The sequence below is a fragment of the Eriocheir sinensis genome, chromosome 3 (genome assembly GCF_024679095.1).
Source record: "Eriocheir sinensis breed Jianghai 21 chromosome 3, ASM2467909v1, whole genome shotgun sequence".
In the NCBI taxonomy this organism is placed as follows: domain Eukaryota; kingdom Metazoa; phylum Arthropoda; class Malacostraca; order Decapoda; family Varunidae; genus Eriocheir; species Eriocheir sinensis.
Window position 1 is genome coordinate 25,817,672 of NC_066511.1, and position 13,354 is coordinate 25,831,025.

The 13,354-nt window shown below is 40.0% G+C and overlaps 2 protein-coding genes and 1 long non-coding RNA gene across 6 annotated transcripts in view; 1 reads left to right on the forward strand and 2 right to left on the reverse strand.

The window, feature by feature from the left end:
- The window catches only part of LOC127003437 (uncharacterized), a 71,440-nt gene extending 70,409 nt beyond the window's left edge, over window positions 1–1,031 (reverse strand). Inside the window, exon 1 of the long non-coding RNA XR_007757072.1 lies at window positions 754–1,031. This is a non-coding gene — a long non-coding RNA (uncharacterized LOC127003437). The remainder of the gene's footprint in view (window positions 1–753) is intronic.
- A 565-nt stretch (window positions 1,032–1,596) lies between these two features.
- LOC127007230 (transmembrane protein 70 homolog, mitochondrial-like) lies at window positions 1,597–10,583 on the forward strand. 4 transcript variants are annotated; one of them, XM_050877960.1, is made up of 6 exons: window positions 1,597–1,620; window positions 4,663–4,854; window positions 5,509–5,609; window positions 5,747–5,879; window positions 8,536–8,718; window positions 9,472–10,583. In XM_050877960.1, exons 2-6 carry the CDS (start codon window positions 4,726–4,728, stop codon window positions 9,655–9,657), a joined length of 732 nt encoding a protein of 243 aa, XP_050733917.1. In that variant the 5' UTR covers window positions 1,597–1,620; window positions 4,663–4,725; the 3' UTR covers window positions 9,658–10,583. The 4 variants fall into 4 exon arrangements, with proteins under 4 accessions (XP_050733917.1, XP_050733903.1, XP_050733927.1 ...); XM_050877946.1 differs by lacking the exon at window positions 1,597–1,620 and adding an exon at window positions 1,959–2,085; XM_050877970.1 differs by lacking the exon at window positions 1,597–1,620 and adding an exon at window positions 1,959–2,085 and having other exon boundaries at window positions 5,750–5,879.
- Window positions 10,584–11,183: 600 nt separating this feature from the next.
- Window positions 11,184–13,354, reverse strand: part of LOC127007224 (uncharacterized) — a 38,954-nt gene continuing 36,783 nt past the window's right edge. The window contains exons 3-4 of the mRNA XM_050877933.1: window positions 12,066–12,560; window positions 11,184–11,600 (exon numbers count right to left, since the gene is read on the reverse strand). Of these exons, the coding sequence (XP_050733890.1) occupies window positions 11,364–11,600; window positions 12,066–12,560 (732 nt within the window). The 3' untranslated portion in view covers window positions 11,184–11,363. The remainder of the gene's footprint in view (window positions 11,601–12,065; window positions 12,561–13,354) is intronic.

The window sequence follows — 13,354 nt, forward strand, 5'->3', positions numbered from 1 at the left end:
TCCCTCGCATTTTCCACTTCAACGTGACGCATTAGTGGCAATCAAGGGCCAAGGCCGGGCATTAATGAACAAATCATATGACTATTCCCTTATTGATTCCTAAATTATTCGTACAATTCGCGGAACCATTAACCTGCAAGCTGGCATCCTTTCCTATACTTTTTTTTTCATCCTTTTCGTTCTGCTTTTATATTTCTGTTTCTCCCCTTTGACAGCATCCCTATGGATATATAAGTGAACAAACCATATTGCTCACCTTATCGTTCCCTGAATTAGCCTACTAGTACACTTCTCAGTAACACTAACCTGAGAGCAGCATCCTTCCCTGCTTTTGGTCTTATTACAGGGCTCGGATTTCGTTAGACCACTCAGCTAGTTCTCTGTTTGTTGTATCTCTATTTATACCTCAACCAACCAACCATTACCACAATCTGCACTAGCACAAGCTTCACTACCATTACAGTGGACAGCGAACGACAGACCTCCATTGTATGCATGTTCCCGCACGAGTACCACCTAAAACAATACTCACCTCAATGGCAACAGCTTGGCACCCCGACATAGGGATGAAAAGTGATGACAAGCACTTTTTTCAACATTTTATAATCGATTGGTCGTTGCAGAAAAATATTATAACAGCTGCTTACTTCACGCTGTTACTTTAAATGGATTAGAGGTAAAGGAACAAAGTTGTCGCCATAGACTTGACATAAACAGTGAAACGGGGTAAGTTATAAAAAGCTGTGCACATACCTTGCTGTTGGTGTGAAATTCCTCCTCCACGATAGCTTTCGGCCACCTCGAATCATGCATCGCCAGAGAAAACACTCACTTTTAGTTCATTCCAGGGTAGTTTCCTTTACACATATGAGCACAACATATTTAATACAAGGTTCACCGCACACGAGACTATAATATACGGCTTGCTTTTCTTTCTTTTTTATGCGAAACTGAAAATAAAAACCACATCGCCGACACCCACCCGCCCCTCGTGGCCACCAGCAGGCGTCAGTGGTCAACACGTGGTGACGTCACACACGATTGGGGTTTACAAGTTTCATGGCATATACTTTAGGTAGTTTGCTTTCGCTTTTTTAACTATCATTTTTCATCTAATAAAAAAACAGCAAGTTATCGCATTATCAGACTGGTATCATTCCAAGCATTTGCATGGGAGGGCGGTGAACTTCCTACCCATTACATGAAACACAAATGAACCAGTGAGACAGGCAGAAAATCTATAAAGGATGTAACATTATTTTGAATGAAGGAAAGCTGCCGAGCTATGAATGGGGTATACCCTATAAGGAGTCTAGCCCAAGGAGACTATACCAAGTCTCGATCCTTGGTCTAGCCAAGGGAGTGCTCGATCCCCATCTTTACCTTGTGATGTCTTTGATCGTTCGAGGGACATATTTTAACAACAACAACAGCCACAAGCAAACTGCTGGTACTGCTTGGGCTATAGAGGCCGTGGTCCCATGGCCTAACCAGCCCCCTAAAACACTGAAAAAGAAGACCTCAGCTGCAGGAACTGCCGCTGTATCCTCTTTTCTGCCCAAGGAGCCTTTATAGAGAAGTAAGGCAAATGAACAATATGGCACTCCAACTCCAGCCATGGTAATATGGTACCCTAACACGCTTGGTATGAGGGCAGTGGAGGTATGTCTTCAATCTTCTGTAGGAGTCTATTTAGCTTTCTCTTGAACATTTCCACACTGCAGGCTGACATATCTCAGGTGGGGAGGAAGACTTCTCAATATCCTTGGCCCAGCTGAAACTGTATATTGGCTGTTGGAGTGTTCTTAAGCTTAGACAGTTCGTGAGCAAACAGATTTCATGCCAATATTGGGCACCAGCTCTTTCAAAACCCTCCATATGTAGCCTACGTGAAAAGATTTAGTATACAGATAGCTATTCTGAACACTTCAACAGTACACAACAGCATAAATAATGACGAAACAGTCCTGGGTTCAGCTGTTCGGCATCGGCATCGGCACCAGTCCAGTGCAGACGACACCCCGGCGAGGCCACGGGAGGGGAGGGACCCGAGGGAGGCCCACAAAAACATTACACCAGCGACAGGTGGGCTTCATACCTTTTAAGTCTACGTTAAATCTTGGCCCTACATTTTATTTAATCGGTGAACCTTGGACGTATGTTTGAATAAGGGACGCGGCGGTGATAAAAAAAAATGCTCGCAAGTAAGCATTCACAGACACATTACTTCACCCAGCAAGACACGCCGGCTGCTTGCAGTTCCACCCCATATATGCACTGTAACTAGGGCGGTTTTGTACTTTCTTAGATGGAGGGGCATTTGTATGATGACTTATTGCTATCAGGAGCCCAGTGCATTCGGGCTCTGGTGAACTAACAAGTCACAAAATCCATCACTGAGCATCATGATTACAGCTACACTCCAGTCTTTAGAAAGGGACTTTGATATCCTGGTGTCCTCTGACCTCTATCCCTCACTTCGCGCCTGATAAGTTCCAGGAAAAAAAAACAGTAGCAATCTAGAGATGATTGGACAAAACTACCAATCCGTATTAATACAGAATTGCACCCAACTCACACTGTTAGTTGATATTATATTTATCTGATAAATTCTAACATGCCAATTGTTACTGTGATTGCCGTTTGTCACAATTCACTCGTTTCTGAGATAAGAACAATTTATTAAAGAGCACTAGGTTACAATTACTGGCAGTAAGTTACTATCCCCAATGGCAATAGGTCATACACAATTTAAACAGTAATGGGTTACTATCCAATAGGTTAAGGAGGTGTTTTTAAGAGACCACGGCATGGCAAGGCACATGTTCAATGGGGTGGCCAGGAAATATGGAGATTAGCGTAGCTTCCTCTGCCACCATTGACAACAACAGTGCAGTGTGAAGCATATCACACGTATTTACCATAAACAGAGTCAACAAGTCAAACAAAACTAAATCTAACTTGAGCCGGTAGTAGCGACGGCCAAATATGTGGCTTTACCGCGTACCAGCGATGGGCCAAATTCTTGTCATGACATAACCCCCTAAAAATATATATATATGCATCATCATCATTTCATTGATGCCTGCTCCTAGGAGCTCCCACCAGGGGATGACCACAGCAGAAGAGTTTACAACTTTCTCTATACAGACACTCCCTCCTTGCCTGCTCAAAGTTTCTCAAAGATCTTTCCCCCCTCTCCCTAACATACTCCTGCACCCTATCTCTCCATTTCACTGGGGGTCGTCCTCTAGCATTCCCTCCCTCTATCTTGCTCACATACACCCTTCTGGTCATCTTACTTTCCTCCATTAGCTCCATGTGGCCAAACCACTTTTAAGTCTGCCGCTTCACTTCTTCCACCACTCCACACTTCTTTCCTTCACCCCCGTGACACATTCCAAAACGCTCGTACACACTTTCATTACTCATTCCATCCATTCTACTCACATCACAAGCACTCCTCAAATAACTTACTTTCACTGCCTGCACTCTGGACCTCTGACTTTCATTCCCCCCCACCCCCAACCCCTGCTGGCAATGAGGAGGCGGTGCACAAGAATTGAATATTTGTCCACGAAAAAAAGAAATTAGATCTCTACACATTCAGTCTTGCACACCTCAGGCCTGAATGAACTTGAGCTTCAAAGCAGTGCGATGTTGCACAATGTGAAATATCAAATGCCTGCATTTAAAGCTGTCTATGGGTTGGCCCACTGGCCTGGTGTCATTTTTAATGCTTTGCCGCAACTTCCACAACGTCATCGGGATGAACACGGCGCAGTATGATCTTAAGGGGTGTTGGAGCTGCCAGTCATTTCCAAGCATATGCGGGGGTGGGGGCTTCGTGGTGCAGTGGTTAGCACACTCGGCTCACAACCGAGAGAGCCTGGGTTCGATTCCCGGACGAAGTGGAAAAATTTTGGCGGCTTTTCCGATACCCTATGCCCCTGTCCACCCAGCAGTGAATGGGTACCAGGTATTAATCGGGGGTTGTGTCCCGTCTCCTGGGATCTGTTCCCTTCTATAATTCCTTCCCCTTATGTCTCTCTCCGGCATATGACCACAGATGTTGCGGCGACTAAATGAAACTCCAACTTTCCCAGTACTGAACCCTGTGGAATCCCATATATAACCCATTGATTTGCTCTTTTTGCTTCCTATTTCCAAGTCATACCCTGACCCAAATAAACACTTTCCCTTCTGCTCCATGAACCTGCAATTTTAGTAACAGGCTGTGGTACGGAACATTGTTGAATGCTTCACTAAAATTTAGATATTATATATCATAGTTTTCATCTCTATCTGCTGCCTCAATTACATTATTTTAGAAGGGCAAAAGATTGGTAAGGCATTATCTGCCCTTCGTGAGCCAATGCTGCAAGCCATAAAACCCAAGCTGTAGATTAGGTTAGTTTTCTTGGTTAAGTTAGATTTTGATAGTTCTTTGGATAAAGTTATTTGGTTCAAATTTGGTTTTGTTGCATAATTCAGTGGTGTTAGGTATGGTTGTTTGGTCCAGTTCATTTATATTATGTGGTCAGATAAGCTTATGATATCTATTTTGTAGTGCTTAACTGTGGATCTTACACAATAAAAAGCTTAATAGTTTTTAGTAGGGTACTCTCTTGTTTTGTGCTGAGCCTTCTCTTTCCTTTACAGAATTGGGTTGGTTAGAAGATTAAGCAAAAACTATATCTATATTTGCCACAATTGTTCTTGGCCATGGCTACTGTGTATGGTGTGCTAAGAAGTCTCCAGCGACAGCAACGAGAAGCCTCTACACTCCTCTTGAGGTTGACACCCAGAACACTTCATCCTGTAAATGCTGCTTCATTTTGCCACATCTCTAAGGTATTTTGATATTACAATATCTTTTCCTTTATGTATATTTCCTCCGACTGTCAAATCAACAAACTTGGAGGTGTGGAATACAGGTCAGATGGAAAAAGTTGAGGAAAGTGCAATAACATGGTGTCGTCACTTTAAGATGATAATATCATAAGAGGAATGAAAAGTACCCATGGCAATAAAGTTAGTGTTAATGATGGGGAGGTCAACCCACAGCAAGGAAGATAGGAAGATTTTGAAGATCTGAATTGATAGTGTGAGAAGCATGAGGACTGAGAAACTGGGATGATAGAGGTTCAAAAAACAATAAATGAATAAATCAGAGGAGTGCAACACTCTTTATCCTGAAAACCATTGGGTCCCCTTGATAGGCAGGCCAGTGAGACATTAAGATTAGCTATGTGATGTTTTATTCAATCATATATAGGCTCTCAACAGGAAGAGGGCCCTATTCATTGGGTGATATTTCTTTCTTTGCCTTACATGGTTTCTCCTCTGTCCCATCAATGTACCTTTTTTGCTTGTTCAAGAGGTGCTGTTTTAACTCGCCTAATATCCACAAGAAACAGGGTAAATGATTTTGATAATGAGTAAATGGCATATGTTTTTTTTTATGCAACTGATATTTTTTCTTTACAATATACATATTTTGCCCAGGAATCAAACATCTGTGGAAGATCTCATCAACCATTATTGCTGTCTCGGAATCTGAGTAGCCACAGTTCCAATCAAGGCTCTCAAGTTGACAAAGAGACTAAGTAAGATTCCCTGATATTCTTGTTTCTTGTATGAATATATTGATTTTCCTTCTGCAAATGTATTTCATACGGTAAAATAATACATGCTGTTTGGGAGAAATATTGCATCCTTAAATACAAACTTAATTCTTTTCCAGTAGTGTTGACATTGGCCCAGGCACATGGAAAGAGATCTACCATGGCATTCTCTCCACACAAATCAAAATGGTGAAATTCTTTTCACTTTCCACGTCAATTTTGGGACTCTCTGTGCAGCCCATTCTCTTCCAGGTATTATGAAATTTCTTTGTTACGTGATATTTTTTCCCCAAGAACAAAACTCCACAATGTTTATTAATTTCATAAAGAATAATGCTTCCTTTATTACATGAGCAAGTATGTTGATAACACCAAAATAGGTCAAATAAATGCACTGAATTATGATGCCATGAAATAATTAAGATAACTTGACAGGCTGTTCAAGTGTTTTCAAGTGACAGATATAGTTTACAATCTATAAGTGCATCATAAACATTGTGGGAAGAAATAACTGGCATTAGATGGCATAAACCTATGTAATTTCAAATGCCAAGTAACTAGAATACGTTAGAATCACAGCCAACAAAACGCTGAGTAGTATTGGTTATAGAAAGGCCAGCAACTGGAGTGCTGAAGTTTTTCTTACACTAAACTAAGAACTGTTTTTTGCCTCCTGAGTGCCTGCAGTACTGCTGAAGTTTTAATTGACTCAGATGCTTTCTCATGATCATAGTGATTTATCATTCAGCCAGTTTTTCTTCTGTTTGATTGATAATGTGGATGTAGTCAGTTGTTGAGTATCCATTATGAAATCAAACTTGTTTTTCTTGGCTGATTATTCTAGTATTGCACTTATTGTTTGTAATTTTCATAGTAAAAAGTTTAATATTTACAGAGTAAACAAATATGTTAGTAATTCTTGAAATATTTTATATTTCCTATTTTATGCATTCATATAATAGTTGCATTTTTCCAGGCTGTAGATACTCTGTGACTGCAAATATTTTGCATATAGTTGAGCTAGTTTTCAAAGTATGAAATCTGCATCTGATGAGGTCTATGGTTAGGCCATCATCAGCATTATCCTACTCATGCCAATCCCCTCAAGAGACCCCCTTAGGACAGCCTACCAATGCTATAGAAAGCACCTTAAAAAAATATAAATAAATAAATTTTCTTTACAGTGGAACCTTGGTTCTCGAACTTAATTCATTCCTAAAGGCAGAAACCAGCTTGTTCGAAAACTGAAGCAATTTTCCCATAAACTTTAATGTGAAATTGATTAACCCCTTCATTACCGAAATCGATAAGGTTTACTCTAGTAAACCTAAAAATTTATTTGGGCGAGGAACTACAAATTGTTAGGTTTACGGGGGTAAACCTGATTATTATTGGAAGTTATAGGAGGGTAGGAGTGTTGGTTTGGGCGTTATTTGAGATATATGTTGTTGTGAGAACTGGTAGCCTTGACTCTGACGTCATTTCTTTTGTAATGGCCATGCCCCGGCCATGTTAAAATTTATCATTGCAGAAATTTGTTAGGAAACATCTGATTATACTTTGTTTGACCATTTATTGAGGGAAGGCGGAATATCCCTGAGTTGGTAGCATGCACTATACCTGCGTTTGATGGTGGTGCCCATCTCTGTCCCATTGGCACTTTAAGCCTATGGTGGGAGAGAACCCATCAACACAGGGCCAATGCAACATCTGGGTCGATGCAGTCTACCTTTCCCAGGTTTCCTTAGGTACCTATTTATCAACCATCCCAAAATGAAGGATGAACAGCTGACTTGACTCAGGCCAACTGTCCAGGCCAGGATTCAAATCCAGGCCCACAGATTTGTAGTTAAAGCAGCTAATCCCTGGACTTTGGAGATGCGGAGGCAAGAGGACAAGTAGATTATTTAGTATAGGAGTTATTGGTTGGTATGATTGAATCCATATTTATACCCTAAGTTCAAGATATTACTTCGAGTTGGGATGGGGGTTGTGTTATCACAGCATCTCGCCCAGCCATCACGTTACAAGATTGTCATACTCAGCACATTGTATTGGCTGATTTCTGAAGCTGTGACACCTGCACAAAAAAATATTCAGTTATACCTGTTATTAAAACTGTTAATTATAATTATTGATTTTTTGTGAGTTGGAAGTATAACTATGTTCCTAAAGCTTATCTGATTATCATATTTTGGGATGACTTATCGCACATCTGAGAGCGCCACTCGGTCATCGTCACGAGTGGCTTTCAGAGTCCAGCTTGTGCTGGCTTGCATATTTGGGAATAGAGAATCTGATTGGAAACCAGTTCATTTTTTGTTCAGAAAATACGTTCGGAAACCAATCTGTGTGCAATTAGTCGTTCGACAGCTGTTGTTTCACTGTACTTCATCTGTTTCACTGGGAAATTCCAGTTTTATCTCTAAACCTCCTTACTATTTTCCTCTTCCTTATCCAGATTAGTATATTATAAAGTGTTGAATTTTTCTGCGACTTCTTCCTCCATACTATTCATAGCTTCCTCTTGTGTCCTTTAACCCGGTAGCAGCGACAGGCCAAATTTGTGGCTTTACCACGTAGCAGCGACGGGCCAAATTTGTGCCATGATATAAACCCCAAAAGTAGATGATACATAAACTGATCACAAATGCTTTGATATATATTATGAAATGGTTTGTGTGAGTGATGATTTTTTCTCATTTTTCTCACTTAGAGGGACCATTAAGAAACACGATCCCCGCTGCTACCAGGTTAAAGCAAACTGACTTTCCATCTTGCATTTTCTAATTCTTCAGTTAGTACAGTTATGCTTCCTTCTTTTGCCAGTCATAACATTGTGTGTTACCAAGATTTTGAATATTTATTATAGCTTAAATGTAAAGATTAAGGAACCTTTTCCTTTCAGAAACTCTTGGGGACAAATGCAGGTATGATAGTGGCTGTAGGATCCTTTATTGGGTTTTTCACTTTTGTCACTCCATTGCTCATCCACTGGATCACCAAGAAGTATGTGACCAGCCTTGAGTATGACCCAGAAAGGGATGTGTACTCTGCCACAACACTCTCCTTTTTCCTAAGGAACAAAAAGGTAGGAATGATGAGAAATAGTTTTGTTGATCTACAGTGGATCACTCTCATTCTTGATAAAGTTATGAAGAATATCCTGTAAATCTTAGTGCAAAATGGGATAAATAAAAAAAAGATGAATTGATATAATGAACAAAGGCTGAACTTGAACTACTTGGATGAATTGCAGCCGAATGCTACACTAGTACCTCCTGATTTTTCTTTTTTTTTTTTTTCTTTTCTGTTGTAGTTGTTGTTGTCCATGGCAGGTTGAAAATCTAAAGATTAAGCAAAGTAGTCCCTGTGGGGGATACAGTGGTCAGTGATGGAGGGTATGGACTCAGCTGTGGGAAGGAGGGGTGACACAATAGTAAGCACAGAGTAGAGAGTCTCCCTCAGGGGGGGGGGAGTGATTACTAATGTGGAGGGTGTAGACCTGGCCAGAGGAGAAAACATTCTCCTTGAGTGGAGAGGAGAGGAACAGAGTTGGGGCTGACTAGAGCCAGCATAAATGTATATATTCTGTTAGTATGTGATATTTGTTCCTCTAAGAGGATACATCTTTTTGCTGAGAACCCCTTTTCTTCCAAAATAAAGGTCATTGGGCCCATGTTTCTCTGGTTCAACTAAACTAGACTAGTATATGCCCCCCCAAAATAATAATAATGAAACAAAAATAAGTTAGAAACTTTCTACTACCATTCTTAAAACAAACTAGTAAATTTAACTTGATAAATAGGTGCCTAATGCTGCCATTGTATTTCTGTTTCTTCAGATTCACTTTACAGTTGATGATGTAAAGGTGCCGGAGGTACCTGGCATGTTCACCTCGTTCCTCGTTAAAAACAAGCCCCTGTTTGTGGACCCTCATATGTTCAGTGACCTGGAGCACTATGGTCGTCTCATGGGCTATGACAAGCCAATCGACTTTCATCTTGGTAAAGAAGAAAAGGAAAAGTGATACAATAGTTGTTACACATTCAGAGTATATTACAGTATACCTATTTACACATCTTGAAACAAATGGGCTAATCTATATGTACAGTATGACAAGAAGTAAAATATGAAATGGCAATACTGTGTACCTACTTTTTGTCCTCATCCACTACAATTATATCCTTATTAACTCAGTTCAGGCTAACAGTAGGTGCTTTTTATGAAGTTTGGAAATTGTCTAGTACTGAATGGGATATATATGAAATTATATTTATGGTAAAATATATATATTAAATATTACTACAATAGACTTTATTACGAAAAAGGGTAAGTCAGCCTCTATTGTATAAAAATTTACATAATTATTTATTACACTTCATAGTTCATACTTGATAAGCTGACACACCAGTCCACCTCTATTCCTTGGCTCTACCTCCTCAATCATAGTCAAGATTCTTCTAACAACTAAGACAACTCCATCTTAAGGAGGTATGTGTTACCCAACATAAAGCCATGCCACCCAAAGTTTTGAGGTCAGGCTAGCCCATTTGGACTTCATTATGTCTGACTCATGAGAAAACAGTCTTTCCACAGCAGTAGAGCCGAGGATTGCTTTTTTATACCTGAGGAAAATCATCAACATGCTAAGACTTGTCTCTATAAGTTTGCAGGCAGGTTTGCAATAGCAGAAGTATATTTTACTTCTGCCAATACAAATCCACAAACAAAATCACGTTTCTGCTATTGCGGAATATGCAGTTAATGGAAGTCAGAAGTGCCCAGCTCTGAACACAACAATCATGTGCACCATAAACTCATATGTTCCTGTATCAAGACAATGACTAAGCAAAAAGAAATTGGCTATTGATATGTTGCCTTCCGCCATGTATATGAAAGCCCCTTTAACCTGATGTATACGTACTTCATTCTGCAGAAAAAGAGAGAGGGGGGGATAAAAGTTGGGAGTTATGCTATATTCAGCAGTGAAAAACCTGTGTCCTTTGAAGCTTTGGTGGATTATCAGGTAGTGCCAAGGAGCTTCATGGTAGGGTACTTGGCATGGATCCCAAAATTTTAACTGTGCCTTACTCAAGACAGCTTGTAGATAAGAAAGGTAGTACTCCAACCACACCACATTGCTTTCATTGCTAGGTCTTGGGATTATGTTCTGTTTTTCCCACTTAGTAAAGAAAACAGTTTCAATTACTATTCAGTAACATTCAATTACTAATGCATATTTGAAATATGTACACAAATCATGCTCTAACCACACATTTTTGAGCAATATGAATGTATGCAAAAATAAATGCATTTATTGGAGCATTTTATAAATTGATATGGTAAACCTTACATACATAAAAATATAGTGGATTATTTTAAAGTGCAGCTGGCAGTATGTTTTATAGGTGTTAAAAAAAGTAAGACAGAACAGGAAGATTGTAAATCTATCAAATGAAAAATTGTGTCATAGTTAGCTAGGGAGATGGTCAGCCTTAGCTTCACTTAACCACTGTGCTTACATGACAAATATTAAGTGCTACAAAAGCACCATATAATGTATGTACCTTAATACAGAATCATTATGGCACTGCAAGCAATTTTGTTCTCAAATATATAAATCTAGTATTCATTATAATCTACCTAACAAATATAAACAAAAATATAGTGTTATGTGCATTGTTTTCATATCTTACAGAATAGATATTAGTAAGCTTATTTTATTGCTAAAAACTAAAATGAGTCCTGCTCAAAACTGTTGCTAAAAGCCCTCTGAATGGAAAGGCCAGGCTCCATGGTGTTGTCTATGAATTCTTCTGCCAGTTCTCTGTCAAGGCCCGTGTAGGTACGTTCAATCTGTTCATCTGTCAGTTCTTTCTTGGGTTTCTTTGATTTCCTTTTCTCATGTTTTCCCTTCTTGTGTTTATGTTTGCCACCATCTCTCCTCTTATTTGTTCGTTGATGATGTTCCTGAAAGAGTGGAAAGAATGAGTTTTCCTTAATAGTACATAGCTACATACGTCATAGATCTGAGTGGAAATGTTTGAAATTTTATTAAATCAAATTTAGCTCGGCAAGTTGCTTTGTGTGGTTATTATTCATAATAATGAAGCAAATATTTCAAGAAACGTGTTAATTAACAATAGGGTTTGATTTGAATTAAAATATGAATATCCTTTGGTCATTAGAGTAAAATTAATTGAATTAATGTTATACCCTTGTAACTATATATCTACAGTTGGGCAGAAGAGAGTACGTTATACAAGTTTTGACTATACATTCAGAATTGTAATAGTGTGCATGAATATTTATTACTGAAACAGGAAAACCATTGCAGTACTGCAGAAGATTGACTTGACCATAAAAAGCAGGATGTAATGTGGTTGATTTATAATTTTAGTGATCTAGATATTTAATTAAAGCTGACAAAATCACCTGATCCTGTAGATGTTGAGGAACTGGCATCATGGGGGTCATGACTTGTGGGTAGTACAGGGAAGGATGGGCTGTGTGTGGTGGAAAGTGGTGTGGGTAGGAGGGGTGTGGGTAAGGCAGAGACATATGCATAGGTATGGGATGGCGGTGGTCTTGGGGGTGATGGGGGAAGTGTTGAGGGTGCTTGGAGGGAGGAAGGTATGTTGTTGGAGGAGGAAGGGAGTGGGGACCATGGTTGATGATAGGGAGAGCAGAAGGCTTGAGAATGGAGGGGATAGAAGTGTGTTCAGTTTTGAAAGAAATGTGAGAGGGTGCGGCAGTGCCATCAGAAAGTTTATGGATCTTGTGAGAGGTGGAAGACGGCAGGGTTGAGGAACGAGATGTAGGATCGCTTGAGGCCTTTCTCGGTGTGGCTGAATAGGAGGAGTCCGAGGAAGAGAGAGGCACAAATTGGGAGATGGAAGACACTCCCCTTGCTGGATTGTGCGAAGAGCCCTGAAACACAAGATGACATATCTTGTATTACACAGGCATTAAGGTGAGGTTAGGAGATAGAATGCTTGTGTGTCTACTTCTGCATCAGATATTTTATAATCAGAAGTGAAAGACCTATAATTTCACTTACACAATGAGTTACATATTTTGAGGAAAATCATTTATTTTTTGTCATTCTAAAATCATACCATACATGCTTATCAAGCAAGTCTGTTTTATCACACTGCAACTTTATGTTCATACAGAAAGCTCCCTTTGCCAAATTCTAGATGGATTCAGCACATTTGGGCTGATGTGCTTCCTGCTGCTACATAAACATTCCTGCAGGAATGGGCTAATAAGTAGTCAGCTTTTTCAATGACCACATTTCTTTACATTGTATAGATTCTTGTACAAATCTCTCTCATCCTTACTCATATGTATGTAATTCACCATTGTTTCACCACGCGATAGACTCGTGATCGCCTGCCAATACCCTTTCCGAACGAGCTTGGGAACTCTGAAGGGATGGATCTTTGAGTATGGCTGGAACCTCACACCCGGGAAGACGGACACAACACCCCTACTGACACCCGGTACCAGGGAGTCTAAACTAGACTACTCTAGAATCCTTGTCCGGTACCCATTAACTGCTGGGTGGACAGTAGGGAGATTGCCCATGCATCTACACTTCGCCAGGGAATTGAACTCGGAACCTCTCGATTGTGATGTGAGGGGGCTAACCGCTGCACTACGGAGCTTCATGTGTGTCAGTGTTAAGGCGAAGTTAAAGCTGTTATAGCCTGTGGTGGGAA